This window comes from Schistocerca piceifrons, chromosome 4 (genome assembly GCF_021461385.2).
Source record: "Schistocerca piceifrons isolate TAMUIC-IGC-003096 chromosome 4, iqSchPice1.1, whole genome shotgun sequence".
Classification (NCBI taxonomy): domain Eukaryota; kingdom Metazoa; phylum Arthropoda; class Insecta; order Orthoptera; family Acrididae; genus Schistocerca; species Schistocerca piceifrons.
Window position 1 is genome coordinate 532783226 of NC_060141.1, and position 18369 is coordinate 532801594.

At 41.3% G+C, this 18369-nt stretch overlaps 1 protein-coding gene across 1 annotated transcript in view; it reads left to right on the forward strand.

Annotated features, from left to right (window-relative positions):
* The first annotated feature begins 1174 nt into the window (after positions 1-1174).
* Positions 1175-18369, forward strand: part of LOC124795459 (neuronal acetylcholine receptor subunit alpha-3-like) — a 163288-nt gene continuing 146093 nt past the window's right edge. The window contains exon 1 of the mRNA XM_047259487.1: positions 1175-1266. Within this exon, the coding sequence (XP_047115443.1) occupies positions 1212-1266 (55 nt within the window). The 5' untranslated portion in view covers positions 1175-1211. The remainder of the gene's footprint in view (positions 1267-18369) is intronic.

The window sequence follows — 18369 nt, forward strand, 5'->3', positions numbered from 1 at the left end:
TAATGACTTTTGAACACTATTAAGGTAAATACATTGTCTGTTCTCTATCAAAATCTTTCTTTTGCTAACTATGCCTATCAGTAGTTAGTGCCTTCAGTAGTTTGACTCTTTTATTTAGCTGGCAGTAGTGGCGCTCGCTGTATTGCAGTAGTTCGAGTAACGAAGATTTTTGTGAGGTAAGTGATTTGTGAAACGTATAGGTTAATTTAGTCAGGGCCATTCTCTTGTAGGGATTATTGAAAGTAAGATTGCGTTGCGCTAAAAAATATTGTGTGTCAGTTTAGTGTTGATCAGAATAAGTAAAGAGCGAAATGTCCGAGTATGTTCAAATAACGTAAGGGGTTAACCGGCATAGTAATTCATAAATTTTTCTAAGGGGACGTTTCAATAGGACGCCAGGTGGCAGAACAAACTCACCCGTGTTTTCGAATTTCAGTATGACTTTCCTTAAACCATTTAATGACATCTGGCCTCTCCTCAGACGTTTCAGTCAGCGGTACCCTCTCACTGCAACATTGTAATTGTGCGCCGGCCGGAGTGGCCGTGCGGTTCTGGGCGCTACAGTCTGGAGCCGAGCGACCGCTACGGTCGCAGGTTCGAATCCTGCCTCGGGCATGGATGTGTGTGATGTCCTGAGGTTAGTTCGGTTTGATTAATTCTAAGTTCTAGGCGACTGATGACCTCGGAAGTTAAGTCACATAGTGCTCAGAGCCATTTTTTTGTAATTGTGCTGTTTACTTACAACAGTTCTACTAATAGCGCAAGTCTCTCATCTCGACAGTCACACTGTTAAGGCTTCTCAAATGACAGCGTGCGTGTCATACCGTCACATAAACAGTGTAGAAGGCCACATTTGCACCTGGTAGAGAGCACTTGAACTCTTATTTCCATCGAAAGTCGGTAGAGCATTAGTGCATTATCATATCAATCAAGTTTCGCTGCCATCCGATAATTACAGACCATACCGGACTTCAGTGAGTAGCTGCACTTTAATTATAACCACCCGATAGTAGTGTAAAACTTATCATTCTCATGATGCCGTTACCATTGGCAGCGGTAGCTATGAGAAGCTCGTGTTACCCGCGCGGCGTTGCAGCAGAATGGAGCGACGGTGGGCCGGCCGGTGGGCGTCACCGGCCCCGGGATAAGATAGCCGGACGGACGGACAGCGGCGGACGCCAGCCCCATACAGTGGCTGCCACATCATCGCCATGGACACCGCGTCGCCGCTGTTTATGCTGACGCTGTTGCTCGTGAGCTTCTCAGGTAATTGCTAAATACAAAGAACGTTGGAAAGGCTCTTAACGCTTAGATAGGAAAGTGATAAGCAGCACGTTCTGGCTAACATCCGCCCGGAAGGCTAACAGCAAGACGTAACATCCACCTGACAGAAGAATATCGCTTTTTTCACACACACACACACACACACACACACACACACACACACACGACCGGGCCAAATATCTCACGAAATAAACGTCACACGAAAAAACTAGAAAGACGAAACTTGTCTAGCTTGAAGGAGGAAACCAGATGGCGCTATGGTTGGCCCGCTAGATGCCGCTGCCATAGGTCAAACGGATATGAACTGCGTTTTTTAAAATTGTAACCCACATTTTTATTACATATTCGTGTAGTACGTAAAGAATGTTTTAATTGGACCACTTTTTTCGCTTTGTGATAGATGGCGCTGTAGTAGTCACAAACATATGGCTCACAATTTTAGACGAACACTTGGAAACAGGTAGGTTTTTCAAATTGAAATACAGAACGTAGGTACGTTTGAACATTTTATTTCGATTTTTCTAATGTGATGCATGTACCTTTGTGAACTTATCATTTCTGACAACGCATGCTCTTACAGCGTGATCACCTGTAAACACCCCATTCATACAATAAATGCTCATAATGATGTCCGTCAACCTCAATGCATTTGGCAATACGTGTAACGACATTCCTCTCAATAGCGATTAGTTCGCCTTCCGTAATGTTCGCACATGCATTGACAAGGCGCTGACGCATGTTGTCAGGCGTTGTCGGTGGATCACGATAGCAAATATCCTTCAACTTTTCCCACAGAAAGAAATCCGGGGACGTCAGATCCGGTGAACGTGCGGGCCATGGTATGGTGCTTCGACGGCCAATCCACCTGTCATGAAATATGCTACTCAATACCGCTTCAACCACAAGCTAGCTATACGCCGGACATCCATCATTTTGGAAGTACATCTCCATTCTGTCATGCAGTGAAACTTCTTGTAGTAACATCGGTAGAACATTACGTAGGAAATCAGCATACATTGCACGATAAAATGGGGGCCAATTATCCTTCCTCCCATAATGCCGCACCATAAATTAACCCGCCAAGGTCGCTGATGTTTTACTTGTCGCAACCATCGTGGATTTGCTGTTGCCCAATAGTGTATATTATGCCGGTTACGTTACCGCTTTTGGTGAATAACGCTTCGTCGCTAAATAGAACGGGTGCAAAAAATCTGTCATCGTCCCGTAATTTCTCTTCTGCCCAGTAGCAGAACTGTACACGACGTTCAATGGCGTCGCCATGCAATTCCTGGTGCATAGAAATATAGTGCGGGTGCAGTCGATGTTGATGTAGCATTCCCACCACCTATGTTTTTCAGATTCCCGGTTCTCGCGCAGTTTGTCTGCTACTGACGTGCAGATTAGCAGCGACAGCAGCTAAAACGCCTACTTAGATATCATCCTTTGTTGCAGGTCATGGTTGACGTTTCACATGTGGCTGAACACTTCTTGTTTCCTTAAATGACGTAACTATCCGGCCAACGGTCCGTACACTTGGATGATGTCGTCCAAGATACCGAGAAGCATACTTAGCACACGCCCGTTGGGCATTTTGATCACAATAGCCATACATCAACACGAAATCGACCTCTTCTGCTATTGGTAAATGGTCCATTTTAACACGGGTAATGTATCACGAAGGAAATACCGTCCGCACTGGCGGAATGTTACGTGATACCACGTACTTATTCGCCTTGTGACTATTACAGCGTCATCCATAACAAAACGAAAAACTGGTCCAACTAAAGCATTCATATTTGTTTACGTACTACACGAACACGTAATAAAAAACGAGGGTTCCTATCTAGAAAAAAAAAACAGTCCATATCCATTTGACCTATGGCAGCGCCATCTGGTTTCCCCCTTCAAGCTAGACGAGTTTCGTTCTTTGATGCTTATTTCGTGACGTATTTGGCTCGGTCACTGTCAATGGACCACCTTATATATATGCACATTCTAAATGAAACAATTGTTAACAGCCAGAATACGGCTCTGCCGTCGGCAACGCCTGTATAACACAACATGTGTCTGACGCAGTTGTTAGATGGGTTACTACTGCTACAATGGCAGGTTATCAAGATTTAAGTGAGTTTTAACGTGGTGTTGCAGTCTGGCGCACGAGCGATGGGACACAGCTTCTCCGAGGTAGCGATGAACTGGGGATTTACCAGTACGACCTTTTCACAAGTGTATCGTAAAAATCAAGAATCAGGTAAAACATCAAACCTGCGACATTGCTGCGGCCGGGGAAAGATACTGCAAGAATGGGACCAACGACGACTGAAGAGAATCGTTCAACGTGACAAAGTTGCAACCATTTCGCAAATTGCTGCAGATTTCAATGCTGGGCCATCAACAAGTGTCAGTGTGCGAACAATCATCGATATGGGCTTCCGCAACCAAAGGCCCACTCATATACCCTTGATGACTGCACGATACAAAGTTTTACGTCTTGCCCATGACCGTCAACACCGACATTGGTCTGTTGATGACTGGAAACATGTTGCCTGGTGGGACGAGTCTCGTTTTAAATCGTCCGAGTGGATGGACGTGTACGAATATGGAGACAACCTCACGAAACCATGAACCCTGCATGTTAGCAGGGGACTGTTCTAGCTGGTGGAGGCTCTGTAATGGCGTGGGGGTGTGTGTTTTTGGAGTGATACGGGTCCTCTTATACTTTCAGATGCTACTCAGACAGGTGACATGTACATAAGCATCCTGTCTGATCACCTGCATACATTTATGTCCATTGTGTATTCCGACTGACGTGGACAGTTCCAGTAGGACAATGCGACTCTCCACATGTCCACAATTGTTACAGAGTGGCCCCAGGGACACCCTTGTGAGTTTAAACATTTCCGACGGTCACCAAACTCCCCAGACATGAACATTATTCAGCATATCTGGGATGCCTTGCAACGAGCTGTTCAGAAGCCCTGCAGGATTCATGGCAGCATTTCCCTCCAGCACTACTTCAGACATTAGTCGAGTCCATGCCACGTCGTGTTGCGGTACTTCCTCGTGATCACGGGTGCCCTAACGATATTAGGCACGTGTAATAATTTCTTTGGCTCTTCAGTATATATATATATATATATATATATATATATATATATATATATATATATATATATATAAAGTATTCCGAACGAGTAAAACGGTAGTTGATAAAGAAAGAGAACCTCACTACAAAGAACTGAAATCGCCCTTGAAAATGTGTTCTTCAGTAAATTTGATTTTCTGAACAATGTTACTTATCCCAGATCCCTCACTAAAACGTAATTTAAGCTGTAGTATAGTCAGTTAACTAAAAATATCATGTAAAAGAACTTAAAAGAAAAGTTGGATTATACGCCTTTGAGGCACAGCAGTGAGAGTTTAGTAACATCAGTCCGCCCCGGTAGCTGAGTGGCCAGCGCGACAGATTGTCGCTCCTGAGGGCCCAGGTTCGATTCCCGACTGAGTCGGAGATTTTCTCCGCTCAGAGACTGGGTGTTGTGTCGTCCTAATCATCATCATTTCATTCCCAAGTCGCTGAAGTGGCGTCAAATCGAAAGACTTGCACCCGGTGAACGGTCTACCCGACGGGAGGCCCTGGTCACACGTAAGGCGGGAGAATATTTGCTCTCGCGTGGAACATCCAGTGTGGATCTGGAATGGAAGCAAGTTCTGTTGAATAAATCGGCAGGACAAGGCACGTGACCTTCACTGCGCTACGACTAAATACTAAATAAGACTCACCTAGCAGCCTAGAACACCAGGCTGACTTTCAGGGCTTGTAACAGATCAGACGTGAACTATACCCGCCTGTCAAACGGTTCCTCCGTACAAAATACAAGTATTAAGGAGAGTAACGTTTGGCAAAATAATGACGATCATACGTCTTGTTAAACACTCTCTCGCCATAACAATAATAATTATACCGAAGTCTTCTCTGGAAGTATACCATGTTAATTAGCGCTTCTTGCTTGTCATCTAGAGGTAGCGGTGTCAAGGTAGATTTATTAGCGTTTAACGTGACGACGTTTTGTACAGACCGAGAACTAAACATGATAGAACAGAGGTGTGGAGCCCTGGGATATCTACATCAGGATGACAGATCAGAAATACGAGCCTCTCTCCCCCAAATCCAATGCTCCAGCCACTTCGCCATCACACTGAAATCGATTAGGTGTTCAGAGTGTAATTTAAAATATGGAATGAAATACAATGCTTTCTGCCTCAGTCCTAACGCAAATATATGGTCCAGACGAGTGAAACTTATCCGTTCCGTACGTGAATTACAGCGTTGGCAAGAAACTGTAGTACCACACTCTACACGTTCTGGTATTTTCATGGAGCGAGATGGGTCACTGGGGCGCCCATTGGGTTGTTATTATACAAGGTGTTCGGCTATTCCCGTTAGAAACTTCTAAGACTTATAGAGAAGGTTAGTAAATAACACTAACAATAGGAACACATATTCTGAAACGTGCCGTTTCCTTTCATGACGATTTCACTTTAAATGTGTAATGTGTCCACGTCTACTAAGAGAATCAGAAAAGTCCCAGAGTTGGCTGTCCTTGGACTTTCATTTACGAGACCCTTTTAGAGACAGAGGAAGAGCCACTGATATGAGTTCCCGGCGTTGTACTAGAAACTGAAGAGACACCAGATGGGTTGGAGAATGTGTACCAGAACATGCTTCGTAGGTACAATGTCTGTAACAAAGTTGGTGGTCACACTTATAGCAGCTGCTGTAATGCACGCGTACCTATCTGTATGTACAATACGCTGGGTCCTTTTATGTTTTGGAATAATGTAAACAAGTAATGTTAAAGTGTTAATACAAACAATTGTGCTTAATTTTTTTCAGTCTTTATACACAATTATTTCCGTCTATTGCTCATTATAGCCAAAATTAATTATTCCTTGGTTTCAGTAGGTAAATGTTGCCAATCTGTCGGCTCCTCTGTTATGAATTTTCCATAGAGTTATTTCTCTTCTATTAACGTTAGTGCATCGTCTTTCCGTACGTCTCCTGTCCATTTGCTTTCTAATATTATTTGACACCACCATATTTCACATGCTTCCAGCTCCTTTTTCTTTGGATTTCTAACAGCTCTCGTTTCACTTTCCTAAAGTGCTGTGCTCCTGAACAGCACCTTGTGAAACTTCCCCTTACTTCTGATAACGTGGAACTTCGTGGTCTAGCGATGAGGTGTGGACCCGGAAACCGAGAGGTTGCGGGATCGAATCAGGCTGCCTTTAATCTAGCCTTCACCTGTCAACTATGTGAAAAGCCGCCAGAAACAATACGTGGTTCGCATTCCACATCAATATATGTGTCCTCCACTTCCTCGGTTGAATAATATGGCTGGATTAGTCGCTGAAGTGGCATTCACTAGAAGCACTTTCACTCGCACACTGCGCTAGACGCTAAGAATAAATAAATAAAACATACTATAGCGGGATTTTATACGAAAGGACCTTTTCTAATTCAAGAAAACTCTCTCCTCTTGCTCGAGTATACTTCTGATACCTATTATTTTTTGACCGCTCTATGAAAACGTGCATCTGAGATGAGAAGGAACGTCAGATTTTCGCATTCACCAATGATGATCTGACTACTGATTTCGCCTCTTTTGCCTCAGGACTTTCGGAATTGCTGTTCAACAGCTCTTACTGCTCTTCATCATCTTTGTCTTAGCTTCGTTAATCCTTAAGCTGTCATCACCACCAGTGTCAGCCATTCGACATGGAAAAGCATCCATCATCTTGCTCCTGCAATATTTTACAAGATCATCTACTTTCCTTCCGCTAGTTCCTTCTCTCTGTTTTTCCCTGTTTTGTGGAATGCGGCAAAGAACTATATCATCCCTTGCCTGAATAAGTGTCTCTCCTACTCCAGTTCGTTTTCATAATAGCCACAATCACGATATCCCAACTAGTCTGTTCGCTGATCAATTTTCTTGCTTTAAGTTTCTTCCAGCAATATCCGAGATTTCATATCTACATTATTCTTTGAAAAGTTCGCGCTGCATTCAGCTTAATGTGTCTATCCTGTAAGTCAGAACTATAAATACGCACTAACTGTAAAAGTTTCATTTTAGATACACGGAGGTCCTAGTTTTGCAATCATTTTTCAAGTTATCAAAAGGGCACAGAGCTATTTGGGGTCTTCTACTTATTTCTTTTGCAATCCAGCCTGTCATTGTTTTCAGCTTCTGCTAATACGAAACTAATTATGCGTTTCTACTATTTTCTTACCGATATGCTGTTTATGTACTATTTATATAATAGTACATATTATATAATTAAACTGAATATTATACCTGCTTTTGAACTTACTCTGTTTAGTTCCTTTACTCGTCGTCGAAGTTTAGCTGAACTAGAAACGAAACATAAAATGTGTTCACGAACAGGATGGTGTTTCAGGGATATCACATTTATATGTATTTGTTCTTTGATTTTTGAGTTGAATGGTATGAAAATCCTCCTCTAGCATCAGTGGGAATAGTTACCAGGAAACAGAATCTTCTTCCCTTACTCCTCTGTCACCAATGATATCTTCATTACACTGATGAAGTGTAATGCAATCTGTAGTATCGACGTATATATAATTCTGTATATTAACACACGTTGAGTCAATGCCTTGTATTTAAAAGACCGTTTGTAACGATTTGATTGAAGACGAATCATAATATTTCTCAAATTCTATGAATTTCTGGCGAAATTGGTAATTCAATTAATATTCATTGCTCCAATGTATAATATCATTCACAACGAGATCTTTTTGTAATACTTTTCCTCTGGCTTTAAGTATTTCTCTGGAAATTATCTTTTGGGGGTCTCGTTTCTTCGCAACGCAAATAGATACACGCCCATCACCTGTCATTACTTCCGGAATGTCTTAACAGTGGTGGTCATCTAATAGTGTTTCTGATTCATCTCTTAATTGCACAAATATTTTAAAATAAAATTAAAAATGGTGGGATAATTTCCCATTTTTTAATTACTCGGCTATCTGCTATCTTATGTGAAGAAATGTAGAGTATGCTCAACATACCTTTTATCTCCACACTTGTGTAGTTTTCAGTTGATTCTCTTGACCGTATTTTGATTACATTTTCTCAAATTCTCTCGAAGATATTAAATAACAAATTGGGTTAATGCAACACATTGTAAGATGTTGTAGACGCTATTTCTGTGACATCCTGAATTTTCTTTAACAGCTGGCTTGTTCGATTTGAGATGCTTTAACATTTGCTTTCTTCGTTCTCATCCCGGATTTGCTGTTTGCGTGAATGTAAGTACATTTGTTAGATAATTGTCTTTTCATTTGCCTCTCTAAACTTCCATTCTTTTCTCTATTTAAATAATTCTGTCTAAATCTCTTATCATCAAGTGTGATTTCCTGCATCCGGTTCAATGAGAATCACGAAAGCAGGGGAGTGTGAAATTTAACAATACTGTTTTGGGATTTTTAATTTCAATTCCACCCTCACGTATGAAGATCGATCTCCTACGGCGAAATAGTGATCCCATATTTAAACCTAGAGGCTCGTTAACAATATTTCCATGCTATCTAGCTTTAAAATATGTGACTTACAGGGAAAAATCGGATGTGTGGTCTCTGTAGGACTATCAAAACACCTGTTTTGAATTTAGCGTAATTTCCAATAAATGTTTCGTTGGTGTGCCGTAATTTTCACAGTAAATATTGTACGAAACACAATGTTCTTTGCGCAACGTACATCTCCAACGTTTTCTCGAACTGTCCGAAACATCATAACACTGCGTTCTGCAAGTGATATTCCCGGTAGGAGTAAAAATGTTTTTTGTGCGTCAGTGATTCGTACAAGCTTTTTTACCGAGACAATAAAGCAACATATTCGAGAAACAAATATAATTTTTAGTATATACACTTTCTTTCTGCAAGACGACAAACGCGCTTGAGCCTCATGTCGCCGTTCGCTTATTTTTGCATCTAGGAAAGTCCTGACACGAGGAAAATGTAGCGAAATACAGGAAAACTTCAGAACGTTGACATCTCGTGCTGGGATTGGACTGGCAGTTTCCCACTACATACAAAAATGTAACGTATTGAGCAATCTACTTATTACCTTTCTATTACAACCTAGACTACAACTCGCTAGAAATATTGAATACTGTAATCATTCGAAGAGAATTCTTCACGAAAGACCTGAAGTGGAACAGCCATATATAAACTACTTGTTGCAAAAGTAGATGGCAGGATGCGATTAATTCGAAGTATCGTGAAAGAGTAGTTCACCCTCGCGGAAAGCGTATTACAAGATTCAACTGCGAATGATCATTAAGGAATGTTCGTCAGATTGGAACTCTTGCCACGTACGATTAACAGAAGACAGAGTAGACTCAAATGAGAAAGGTATATTCTCTCACTTTTTCTTAATAACTGCGAAACATTCCATGGAGACCCTCCACAGATTCCGCTGATAGGAGGTAGAAAAGAGGCGCTGTGGATCGCCGGGAGGTGTACTGTTAAAATTCCGACAGAATGCATCTCAAAAAGAGGGAAGCAACGTGCTACCTTCTTCATAGCACAACTCGCGAATTGACGATAACAAGGAAACCGAAAAATTTCAAGCTCAGATTGAGACTTACTGTGAATCGTTCATCACGTACACCATTTATATATTTTAAATTCACTTACGTATCATAAAAACTAAACTTTTTAGAAATATTTCTCTATCTCTTGCACCTTGTCCCGCGGTGACTCAGTGTCGGCCATGGTTAACTGGATTTGGAATGTTAATTTTAAGGGGTGGCCGGATGCCCTTCCTGCCGCCACCCCATACCCCTCGGGATGGAATTAGTGTACCCCAACTGTCGGCGTCGAGTGTAAGTCGTGAAATAGCGTGAATGTGTTTCGTATGTCTGCGAGTCGTGTAACTGAGGTGGGACGTGGGGACCAGCCCGGTATTCACCTAGTAGGATGTGGGAAACCGCCTAAACACCACATCCAGGCTTGCCGGCATGCCGGCCGTCTTCGTTATTCCGCCGGGCGGATTCGATCCGGGGACAGTGCGGCTACCCGAGTCCAGGAAGCAGCACGTTAGGAAGAAGGAAACCTTGAAATCAGCCATCTTGTAATGGCAGTCATCTGATAATGACCATCTTACTGCTTCCAACCAATGAACTATAACTAACTTCAGTGGCATCATCTCAATCCTAAAAGTGAGAGAGGCACAAAAACGCACAGAGATTAATTGGAATCTTTGTGCTGAATTATCACTGAAGCTACTAATTAATTCTATGATTTTCCAATATTTAGATATCCATACGATTTCTTGTCATAACGGTATTATTAGACTAAGGGTACCGAGAGCTACAGCTCAGTGCTTTATTAATTTGGCTTGGATTAACCACTGCAGTAAGTCACTTGCTCTAAAATCTTATAGGAGAAAAATATTAACCAACGTAAAATCTCTAACTTGGATTCTAATTAAGCATGGCATTATCAAATGTTCAGCCACTCAGGAACCACAACCTAAAGAAAAAAAAATGAAAATTTTATTGTAGCTTCACTCTGTAACTTAAAAAATTGACACTAATTATATGTACTGGAAATATAATGAACATACGTTAACAACAATTCATTCTGTAAAATAAACCATGGATAGCTAATTTAAAGACATCATATACTCTCCTAGTCACACTAAAGGTACTGACCCTAGATGAACTTTTTGTCTTCTGACGGAATGATAAAGTTCTCAACAAATTCCGCTATTGCGTCAACCTGCTCAGCTCAGAGATGCAGTCGTAATATAAGTTCTCAACTATTTGTTTTACTTATTCCCGTCTCTCTTTCCAAAAATATCTTACCCTCTGCAGCTCCATCCAGAACCGTTGAAGTTATTTCCAGATGTCTTAAAACATGTCCCATCATCAAATAACTTCTTCTTGTCAGTGATTTCCATTTAATTCTTTCTTCACCTCTTCTGTGGAGAATGTCCTCATCCCTTATCATACTAGTCATCCCAATTTTCAGCGTTCAAATGCTTCGATCCTCTTCTTTTCTGGTGTCAACTCAATCCACGATTCACTACCATACAGTAATGCGCTCCAAACATGCAGTCTCATACATTTTTTCCTCATATTACGGCCAATGTTTGATACTAGGAGACTTTTGCTTGGCACGAATTATCTCTTGCCTGTGTTAGTCTGCTTTTTATGCCCTACTATCTTCTTTCACGTTGTGTAATTTAACTCCCAAGGCATCATTATTCCTCAACTCCTCTACTTTTTGGTCGCTTAATGTCACTGTAATTTCATAGCATATCTCATTTCTGATACTCCTCGTTAATTTAGCCTTTCTTTTGTTTATCTTCAATCCACAGTCTGCATTTATTGGACTGTTATTCCAACAAGTTCTGATAATCTTCTTCATTCTCACCGATGATAGCAGTGATATCGGCAGATCCCACTGTTGCTATCCTTTCACCATGAATTCACTGTAATAGAGAAATGTGCTCCAAACATACATTCTCACACTTTTTTCCTCAAATTAAGGCCAATATTTGATACTAGTAGACTTCTGTTGGCCAGGAATTCCCTCTTGTTTGTTTCCACTTCTTGGATGTATAGATAGAACTGTAACAGAGAATGATCGAATCTCTGCTGTAACCCTATTTTTCATCCAAGGACTTCGATGTTTGTCTTCCCTTCTCATTGTTCCCTCTTGGGGCTTATACAGATTGCATATTACTCGTCTTACCCTATAGTTTAACACTGTATCAGAATTTTTAACTTCTTGCACCATTTTACACTGCTGAACGCTCTTTTCTAAATCAGGAAATCCTATGAATGTGTTTTATATTTTACTGAACTTGGTCACGTTACCGAGTTCAATGGCAGAAATCCATCTCTGTTGCCATTTCCTTTTCTAAAGCCAAACTATTTATTGTCGAACAGATCCTGAATTTTGTTTTCCATTTTTCTCTATGTTAATCTTATCGTCAACATGCATACATTACCTGTTAATCCTATTGTGTGACAGCTCTCACACTTATCGATCTTCGATACCTTCGGGACTGTGTGGGACATAATTTTACAACAGACTGGCAGATTCTACACACCAAGTTGAATAACGCTTGTTTTGATTTAGAAATTTCGAATGAATATACACTTTCTCTTATATTGGACAGAAAGTCTTCCAAAACACTCTGAAACACTGACTGTAAAACTGGAGTCTGTTTATTTTTAAACTTTATTTTCGTTTCTTCTTCTGTCACGTTATGAGGAATTCCTCCCCTCGTAGAGACCTTCAATGTATTCATTTCACTTATCTGCTCTCTTTACTGCATTTAACAGCGGAACTTTTACTCCACTTTTACTGACTTTCCTGTTCTCTTAATTATGACGTCAATGATTTATGGAACACACACACACACACACACACACACCTTACATCAGAAACGAAGTTATGATATTTAAACTATTGTAGAAAGTATAGTAATGTACAGAGCAGAAACATACGAAGTAACAGAAAGAATTAAAATTAACTTACTGGCAATGGAGAAGGCATTTTGGAGGTGTTGGTTGCTAGTATGCCTTCGCCAGTGTGGTTCTTAAATTTTATTTTATTGGATCCATCACTGTTAATAATGACTGCCAAATATTAAGAAGATTTCACAGACCTCACTGGTTCGAAACATAACGTCAGGCCTTGACCCACTCTTTCAATAAACAAATACTCTATTTCCTATAAGTTAATGCTTGAACTCCATTTAAGATAATCTGTGTGCAGCTTTTTAACCATTTAGTTCCAGTCATCCAAATTCTCTGGAAGGATGACTTAGCCGTCACAAATTGTGAAGTGAATAGCTTGTCATCAGTAACAGACACACATCTGATCTGAGGCTTTCCCGGCGAATGTGCTGTATCCATTGACGAAGTGGTCTAGGGGTACCGTCTTTGTTTCATAATCAAGACGTCTTCGGTCACGGGTTCGATCCCCGTCACTGTCTGAATTTTGATAAATAATCAGCATTGGCAACCGAAGACTTCCGGTATAAGAAGTCAGCCTCATTCTGCCAACGGCCTTGTCAAAGAGGGCGGAGGAGCGGATAGAGGTTCAGGGCACTCTCTTGTCCTAGGGGTGGGAAATTGCCCCTAAAGGCGGAAGAATCACCAATGATCAACGACATGAGGATGCAGAAGGCAATGGAAACCACTGCATTAAAGACACGCAACGTGTATCCACAGGACATGTGGCCTGTAATTGAAGAAGTATCATGATGATCTCTCCATTGGCAAAAGATTCCGGAATAGTCCCCCATTCGGATATCAGGGAGAGGAGTGCCAAGGGGGACGTTACCATGAGAAAAAGATTGAAATATCAACGAAAGAATAACGTTCTACGAGTCGGGGCGTGGAATGTCAGAAGCTTGAACGTGGTAGGGAAACTACAAAATCTGAAAAGGGAAATCCAAAGGCTCAATCTAGATATAGTAGGGGTCAGTGAAGCGAAGTGGAAGGAAGACAAGGATTTCTGGTCAGATGAGTATCGGGTAATATCAACAGAAGCAGAAAATGGTGCAACAGGTGTAGGATTCGTTATGAATAGGGAGGTAGGGCAGAGGGTGTGTTACTGTGAACAGTTCAGTGACCGGGTTGTTCTAATCAGAATCGACAGCACACCAACACCGACAACGATAGTTCAGGTATACATGCCGACGTCGCAAGCTGAAGATGAACAGATAGAGAAATTGTATGAGGATATTGAAAGGGTAATGCAGTATGTAAAGGGAGATGAAAATCTAATAGTAATGGGCGACTGGAATGCAGTTGTAGGGGAAGGAGTAGAAGAAAAGGTTACAGGAGAATATGGGCTTGGGACAAGGAATGAAAAAGGAGAAAGACTAATTGAAATCTGTAACAAGTTTCAGCTAGTAATAGCGAATACCCTGTTCAAGAATCACAAGAGGAGGAGGTATATTTGGAAAAGGCCGGGAGATACGGGAAGATTTCAATTAGATTACATCATGGTCAGACAGAGATTCCGAAATCAGATACTGGACTGTAAGGCGTACCCAGGAGCAGATATAGACTCAGATCACAATATAGTAGTGATGAAGAGTAGGCTGAAGTTCAAGACATTAGTCAGGAAGAATCAATACGCAAAGAATTGGGATACGGAAGTAGTAAGGAATGACGAGATACGTTTGAAGTATTCTAACGCTATAGATACAGCCATAAGGAATAGCGCAGTAGGCAGTACAGTTGAAGAGGAATGGACATCTCTAAAAAGGGCCATCACAGAAGTTGGGAAGGAAAACATAGGTACAAAGAAGGTAGCTGCGAAGTTACCATGGGTAACAGAAGAAATGCTTCAGTTGATTGATGAAAGGAAGAAGTACAAACATGTTCTGGGAAAATTAGGAATACAGAAATAGAAGTCGCTGAGGAATGAAATAAATAGGAAGTGCAGGGAAGTTAAGACGAAATGGCTGCAGGAAAAATGTGAAGACATGGAAAAAGATTGTCGGAAGGACAGACTCAGCATACAGGAAAGTCAAAACAACCTTTGGTGACATTAAAAGCAACGGTGGTAACATGAAGAGTGCAACGGGAATTCCACTGTTAAATGCAGAGGAGAGAGCAGATAGATGGAAAAAATACCTTGAAAGCCGCTATGAGGGAGAAGATTTGTCTTATGTGATAGAAGAAGAAACAGGAGTCGATTTAGAAGAGATAGGGGATCCAATATTAGAATCGGAATTTAAAAGAGCTTTGGAGGACTTACGGTCAAATAAGGCAGAAGCGATAGAGAACATTCCATCTGGCCGAGCGGTTCTAGGCGCTACACTTTGGAACCGCGCGACCACTGCGGTCGCAGGTTCGAATCCTGCTTCGGGCATGGATGTGTGTGATGTCCTTAGGTTAGTTAGGTTTAAGAGTAGTTCTAAGTTCTAGGAGACTTATGACCTCAGCAGTTGAGTCCCATAGTGGTCAGGGCCATTTGAACCTTTTTTTTAACATTCCATCAGAATTTCTAAAATCATTGGGGGAAGTGGCAACAAAACGACAATTCACGTTGGTGTGTAGAATATATGAGTCTGGCGATATACCATCTGACTTTCGGGAAAGCATCATCAACACAATTCCGAAGACGGCAAGAGCTGACAAGTCCGAGAATTATCGCACAATCAGCTTAACAGCTCATGCATCGAAGCTGCTTACAGGTATAATATACAGAAGAATGGAAAAGAAAATTGAGAACGCGCTAGGTGACGATCAGTTTGGCTTTAGGAAAAGTAATGGGACGAGAGAGGCAATTGTGACGTTACGGCTAATGATGGAAGCAAGGCTATAGAAAATTCAAGACACTTTCATAGGATTTGTTGACCTGGAAAAAGCGTTCGACAATATAAAATGGTGTAAGCTGTTCGAGATTCTGAAAAAAGTAGGGGTAAGCTGTAGGGAGAGACGGGTCATATACAATATGTACAACAACCAAGAGGGAATAATAAGAGTGGACGATCAAGAACGAAGTGCTCGTATTAAGAAGGGTGTAAGACAAGGCTGTGGCCTTTCGCCCCTACTCTTCAATCTGTACAATGAGGAAGCAATGATGGAAACAAAATAAAGCTTCAGGAGTGGAATTAAAATACAAGGTGAAAGGCTATCAATGATACGATTCGCTGATGACATTGCTATCCTGAGTGAAAGTGAAGAAGAATTAAATAATATGCTGAACGGAATGAACAGTCTAATGAGTACACAGCATGGTTTGAGAGTAAATCGGAGAAAGACGAAGGTAGTAAGAAGTAGTAGAAATGAGAACAGCTAGAAACTTAACATCAGGATTGATGGTCACGAAGTCAATGAAGTTAAGGAGTTCTGCTACCTAGGCAGTAAAATAACCAATGACGGACGGAGCAAGGAGGACATCAAAAGCAGACTCGCTATGGCAAAAAAGGCATTTCTGGTCAAGCGAAGTCTACTATTATCAAATACCGGCCTTAATTTGAGGAAGAAATTTCTGATGATGTACGTCTGGAGTACAGCATCGTATGGTAGTGAAACACGGACTTTGGGAAAACCGGAACAGAAGAGAATCGAAGCATTTGAGATGTGGTGCTATAGACGAATGTTGAAAATTATGTGGTCTGATAAGGTAAGAAATGAGGAGGTTCTACGCAGAATCGGAGAGGAAAGGAATATGTGGAAAACGCTGATAAGGAGAAGGGACAGGATGATAGGACATCTGCTAAGACATGAAGGAATGACTTCCATGGTACTAGAGGGAGCTGTAGAGGGCAAAAACTGTAGAGGAAGACAGAGATTGGAATATGTCAAGCAAATAAATGAGGACGTAGGTTGCAAGTGCTACTCTGAGATGAAGAGGTTAGCACAGGAAAGGAATTCGTGACGGGCCGCATCGAACCAGTCAGTAGACAGATGACAAAAAAAAAAAAAGTACTGCATCCAAGGTTCTCAGGTGGTGCTGATGGAATGATCTGTCTGCGCTATGTCCGTGGTATTTATGTCCGCGGGGTCCCGAGTCGTACCCCGGCGCGGACGGCCGGCGGGGCGCCGCGCTGTGGGATGGGTGGGGGTAGCTGCAGCCACGCCCGGTGGTAGGCGCAGTTCATCTCCGTCTGCCGTGGCCGAAGGATCTCGCGTCCGCTCGTGCCGTGGCTCTTTGATGGTGTTTAATAATGGTTTCCAGGCCTTGCTAAGTTGAAACCCGGTGTCCCTGTTGATGAGGATACAACTGACAAACGTATTTCCAGAACATTTCAATAACTACACGTTCGAAATTATAAATTTTCCCACATAAAACTTTTACTTATTTTGTTAATGACATACTTGCACTTTACTGGGTCTTTTTGTTTGTTGTTGCTAATGTCTCATTATCTGGAAAACGTTAAAGCTTAAATCAAAATTTATGCCAGGTATCCATATTCACAAAATGTTCCGAATGTGTAGTTAATATTGGGGGAAAAAAGGGGCGATCACTTGCTTCTAAAACATTAGGTCTTAATATAACACAGTTTGTACCTACAGATACGTAGGCTTTACTCTGATTAATGCTTTAAAGTCTGCCAGATGATTAGGCAATAGTCGAAACTAGTTACAGAAAAATGAAGTTCAAAAAATGGTTCAAATGGCTCTGAGCACTATGGGTCTCCACTTCTGAGGTCATCAGTCTCCTAGAACTACTTAAACCTAACTAACCTAAGGACATCACACACATCCATGCCCGAGGCAGGATTCGAACCTGCGACCGTAGCGGTCTCGCGGTTCCAGACTGTAGCACCTAGAACCGCACGGCCACTCCGGCCGGCAAAATGAATTTCTTAACAGTATCTTGGCTAGTTATATAAAGTTTTCTGTTTATCAAAGCTCTGGGTCATGACTGAAACAATATTTTATCTGTTGCAAGCATAGAGATACATTTGGACTCGGTGCTATGCGCAATTTGACTTCTTTAGTTGACGACTAATGTGTAAAATTTCATTACTCACTTTTAACGAGCGTAATAACAGATAGCAACAAGCGCTACAGATGGTGGTACTAAATCAGCTACTATCGAGTAGATATGTAATGTTATCACTATCGTTAACACATTTTACCTTAGGAGATCTTTTTACAGTATCATAAAAAGATTTAGGATAAGCAGATTTATTTGAGATCTGCACCTCACATATTTTATGACATGCAGAATATTATACGGGCGATACTTGCAGTAGATATCTTTGCCACATTTAATGATATTAGTGTTTACTACAGATAAAACTCTTAACTGGCTAGGTTCGAGCAATAATTTCTAGAATTGCATTCACCGGACTCTTCAGGTCCCAAACGAACACGCTTCTCGAAGTTCAACATTAAGTCAAGTTAAACTCCCTCTGACTGACAACAACAGTGAAAATACTGGTAAGTAGTGTAAATATCAAATTCTCGGCATCAGATTATTAGTGGCAACTTTGTGCGGTTGTTGCATTGTCTGTGGTCTGTTCCATTACAAGAATACTACTCAGTAAATTAGAGTCATCAGCACGAACATAT